We start from the raw sequence: 5560 nt of genomic DNA, 5'->3' as shown, positions 1-5560 counted from the left end.
TCTAATTTTATTAAATAATCATCATACTATTCTCTTCATAGCATCCTAAAATGATGTCTAATTTTATTAAATAATCATCATACTATTCTCTTCATAGTAGCCTAAAATGATTATGTTCTAATTTTATTAAATAACCAACTTACTATTTCTCTTTATAGCAGCCTAAAATGATGACATTCTAATTTTATTGAATAATCAACTTACTATTCTCTTCATAGCCTCCTAAAATGATGTCATTCTAATGTTATTAAATAATCAACTTACTATTCTCTTATTAGCAGCCTAAAATCATAACATTCTAATTTTATTAAAAAATCGACTAACTATTTCTCTTTATAGCAGCCTAAAATGATGACATTCTAATTTTATTTAATAATCAACTTACTATTCTCTTCATAGCCTCTTAAAACAATGACATTCTAATTTTATTAAATATTCAACTTACTATTCTTTTCATAGCAGCTTAAAATCTAAAAAAAAAAAATCCTGTAAGGTTTGTGTTTCTTTTCCAGTTTTAAAAACTGAGATAGTTAGAAAAAGTCATTTTAAAATCAGTTTCTGAGTTTATGAAAATTTGTTTCAAATTATTTCCCTCCACACATTGACATAAATTTTTTATTAATATTACACTACATGTTATCATGCTATCAATCAATCGGCAACCTTAACCAAATCTGCCAGCAAAGATGTTAGTCTGATTTATAGTCGTAATAAAAATGTTGATGTAGACAAATGATGAGGAAGATTTAGATTTAGGCTTTTGTAAAGAACTTGTGCAATATATTATGGGTATTTTAGTTAGTAAAATAACAGAGCATTTGTGGTAGATCATTCAAAAGGACAAGACAATTATCGAACAAGTTGCTACAACGTATCTGTTAATTGATCTTGTTTAAGACAGATTCAATCTACTCTCATGCTTTCTTGTTTTACTAAAAACTTACTTGGCAGGGTAATTTGGGGAGTTTTCATTATGTGTAAGTATGACTGAAATAAAAATAAGTTTGATATTTAAAAAGTAATTATTATTAATAAGAATATACAGAGGTAGATTCGATAGGCGTGTTGAATAATTCATATTGAGATGGTAACTTATTTATGATTAAACTTTTTTAATTATTTAATATTAAACAGAGAATAGGAATGCTGATTCGGATCTATGATACCTCAGATTTCTCTCGTAAAGAACATCACAACTTAGACTTAAGTAACTCCACATTAGTTGATTTCAGTATTTTAATTGTTATCATATAGTTATTAATTTATAGAAAATTAGAACTATTACATATCCATTCTGAAGATAGAATAGTATGAATGAAAATTATTATAATGATTTTTTAAAGTTGCATTTTATTGTTTGTAATGTTATTCTCATTTTACAAATAAATTAAAGTGGTAATAGAATGAATTTTCTTTGTGTTTAAACATACCCAATTTTTTTTCAAGAACCTCATCATCCCTTGAAGACTATTAACGATTCATCCATGAAAAAATACATGAACTGTAGCCATTACTTATTTTGAACGTTCGGTAATCCATAAAGTTAAAATAATTAAATCTAACAATTTTTAATAATAAATAGTTATTTACATTTAAAATAATGAATAAATATAAGATTATAATAATGAAACAATAACTGGGAATGTTTAAATCAGAACTTTTATTCCACTGAAACTTGATCTAAAAAAAATATGAAGGTTGAGGGGGGGGAAAGGGCTGAGAATTTGACAATAATTTTTTTTTTTTATAAGTTGTTAATTTTAAAATATACTAAAAAAAGCTTCAATTTTAATGTAGTTATTTTTTGCAGACTGATTTCACACGGGAAGCATCCACAGTATGAACCCTTCAAGCCCAACCATTCTATGTACAACATTAGCATACAAAATTATTAAATAATATAATGTTAAGCTCGGATTGTGAAATGGGCTTTTTCTATTTTTTTTTTTTTTTTTTTTTGTCAAACTATACTCTAAATCACAAATTATAATACGCATTATAACAAAAAAGAATAGAAAAAAGTATAAATAAAACATGGTAGCTATTCAGAAAAAGGTTTATCATACTTAAAATAAACACACCATGACGAAAGAGTCCATTTAAATGGGATATGTTTACTGGGCTAGAGAGCTTATAACCAACAATACCTTACTCAAAGAAAAAAACTTAAAACTAAAAAAAAGAAAAATATGGCTAGCACAGAAATTTTACTTTGGCTAAAATCAATGATTTAAGACAATTGGATTTTTTTTTACATTAAAATGTAAAACAGAGCTTGGCCAAGCCCAAAGAGCCAATTTTAATATTTCTTATTTTAACTTCAATATTGTAATTATTATTCGTATAATGTATAATTAAATTATATGCTTTATTTATTTTATATAAATTATGATAATAAGAATTGGAAGATATTCCAAAATAATATGTAAATATTTTCTGTACATATGACTTAGGGGAAGGACAACTATGATGTATCGTTTCCAATATGTATAGCTTCTGGGATCAAGCTGGTTGATTTGTACTTCTGCTTCCTTTCTATATCTTTTTATAGGACTTTCAAAATTATAATTTAGTATAATAAAAATATCAGAGTATATAGCCCAATAATTTTGTAAATGTAGAGAACATAGAAAAACTTAGTTTTATATATATTAAACCAAATGGAAATTTTGAACAATGTATAGAATTGTTGATTTGTGCAGTGATTGTACAACTATGATAAATTGTCATATTAGTTAATTAGCCTCAATTGTTGATATATTATACAACTGAAATATCACGGTAAGAGGAGTGTTTAAAAATTTTTATATGAATGTATATAATAGTTACGTTGATTATGTAGAAAATAAAATAAAGAATTGTTTAATCTCTCTGAAAGAGAAAAGAATTGTTTAATAATTTTTCATTAATACGGGGAATTCGTTTGAAAATATCCAAGCCTTCTCCTGTCCAACTAAAAGCTAGTAAAATTGTTTTGGGTAATGACGGAACAAAAAGAAGTCCTCATAGGGGGAGATGTTATCTATCTCCCCAGCTCCCTTCCTGCTAATGTGAAAACCATAAATGTTAGGAAACTCGAGAAAGTACTTAAACTGCAAAAATTGTGGTGAAACAATTTACTCAAAGGGTAACTGAAATTCAAAACTAATACCAAAAGCTTTGAAGTTTAAAAAAAAATAGGAATTTATTAATACCATGTTGCGTTTTAATAAGAAAGAAAATAATAGTTTTCAAGTTTCAACAGTTGTAAAAGGTAAGTGAAGAGTTTAAATCCAAAAGGATTAGGAGAACTAAAATATTTCATAATATAGTTGGAAAATTTAAAATATTTTAACATGTTGCATGTGGTTGGTTTAAATAGAAAAATTTTCATTGGTTTAAACTTCTTTTTATAATTAGTTTCCTTTTACTCTGATATGAATATCTAATGAAGTATTTTATTATTTATTGCACGATTTCAATATCGAAGCAAATTAAAATGAAAAAAGTTAAATAAATATTGTTATAAATCATATGTACAATAACAGCTGTTTGTGATAGATTGTCATTGAGGATGGCCGAAACGTCAGAGTTATAAAGAAATATAGATTTTTTTGAGACTAAAATTTATTTTATGTAAACAACAATAACCAGTGTTAAGAAAGTGTAAAGACTATACATAAAGTTGAATAATTAAATAATAAATCTTAGTTATTTACATAAACAAATACTAATAATAAATGGATTTATCTTTCCATGATTGAAAAAAAAGACTGATTTAACCTTTTCTAAAACAATTTTAAAAAGAACTTTTGACTGTTAACACTTTGACCGCAGGTGCTCACCACATTTTCTATAAAACTTTTAAACAAAGTGAAGTAATACAAAACAGTGTAAATTTTTTTTTTTTCAAATAAAAAGAAAACCTTTTGACCAAGTAAAAAATGTTATTGGAAGTGTGTAAAATAAATAAATTTATATACTTCAAAAAATAAATTTGATAATTAAAAAAAAATAGTATAAAGAGTATAAAAATCCTTAAAGGAGACATCCAGAACGACAGTAGCTGTTGGGAGCAAGGAGAGTACTAAACATGGTTCGGAACAATCCAATGTAATAGGTAAGTGCTACAGCTGTTCCTATAACTTCGAACACAAGCAAGAATTAGTGACCTTTGAAGATAGCTTATCATCATTCATGTTCCCAAGCCATCATAGGTTGATGAAAATATATCTTCAACCAATGTCAAGGTGTTAATAAATAATAGTGAATTAATATTGACTTTCCTTCATTTAGGAGAAAAGATAATAAAATGATTCTTGCTTTCATTTAATTATTTTTACAACTCTTAAAATGTCTAACCAAGACTAGTGCCGAATGAAATGCTGCTGAGATTTCCTGGATACAAACTAAATGAACAAGTAAAGTGTCTAACGCCATGCGATGTTAGCTTCAGGGAAGCAGAACAAAATATTGAACATTCTATGATATTAGCAATCAACAAGTTAATGTAGCTGAGTAATCCTGTCAAAATTGTCAGGGAAATTTTAGATTTTCTCCCCTCAATAAATTGTAGCAATGTCCATGGATGGAGCAGCCGGCAGGCCAAGATATATAAATATGTTGATCCTGAAGGTCTTAATTAAATTCAAAACATCAATACATATAAACTAATAATTCAATTATGAATTTCTTATAAAGACTTCAGAATAAATAGGTGCCTATGAGTGATCCACTCATAGGCATTATTTATCAATACCCATTAGCAATATTGGTTGTTTTTGAGATGGAAAATCCATTTCAATTTTTAACAATCCATCTTTTACACTAAATTTCAAAAGCACCTGTGAATTCTTTTAAAAATGTTTAGTAAATATTTCAAAGTTTTTAGAAAACATTTAATATTATAATGTATAATTGATTAATATGAATAGTATGAAGAAAACATTATTATTATTATTGAAGATAAATGAAAGTGTGTATATTTTATATGTATAACATTATAATTTATTTCATAAGTATAAATTAAGAATTATTAACAATTTAAAAAAAATTCCTTTGAAATATAGGATTATAAGACATTTTAAATAGCATATTCATGCATTATTTTGACAAATAAAATGTATTTAATCATTTCTTTGTGAAATGAATATTTCATAATTTTAAGATATAAATTTAAATAATTGAATATTAGGATTTTTTCTAAGATACCAGAACAATGCAGTCTAGATAAAACAAATGCTGATTGTGTTGCATTTGTAATTAGTAATAAATACCAGCATTAAGAATTTATAAAACATGTTAATTTGGTTAAATGAGGTGGAATAAGTTTTTAAAGATTTAAAATTATTTTACTTACTAATGAGGTGTAGATAGTTTACCGTAGATTAATGATTGGAGAAGTTTGTCGGGGGGGTGCGGTCAGCAAAGAACAACATAAATAAACAAAACCATAATTATTTATTTTTTTATCAACTGTTGTGTCATAACAGTCTTTCTTGATAGTTACCTCCTTTCTCTTTCTCATATTTGTTACATTATTCATTTCCCATTTTCCATATTCTACCTTTTTTCTATTGTA

At 25.9% G+C, this 5560-nt stretch overlaps 1 protein-coding gene across 3 annotated transcripts in view; it reads left to right on the top strand.

Annotated features, from left to right (window-relative positions):
- Nucleotides 1-2222, top strand: part of ovo (transcriptional regulator ovo) — a 69584-nt gene extending 67362 nt beyond the window's left edge. For all 3 annotated transcript variants that reach the window (XM_024358989.2, XM_024358988.2, XM_024358987.2), the window contains one exon: nucleotides 1811-2222. In XM_024358989.2, the coding sequence (XP_024214757.1) occupies nucleotides 1811-1895 (85 nt within the window). In that variant the 3' untranslated portion in view covers nucleotides 1896-2222. The remainder of the gene's footprint in view (nucleotides 1-1810) is intronic.
- The last annotated feature ends 3338 nt before the right edge of the window (nucleotides 2223-5560 follow it).

This window comes from Halyomorpha halys, unplaced genomic scaffold (assembly GCF_000696795.3).
Source record: "Halyomorpha halys isolate HHAL.00 unplaced genomic scaffold, Hhal_1.1 Scaffold517.1, whole genome shotgun sequence".
NCBI classification, from domain to species: domain Eukaryota; kingdom Metazoa; phylum Arthropoda; class Insecta; order Hemiptera; family Pentatomidae; genus Halyomorpha; species Halyomorpha halys.
This window is presented reverse-complemented; position numbering and strand designations above follow the sequence as displayed.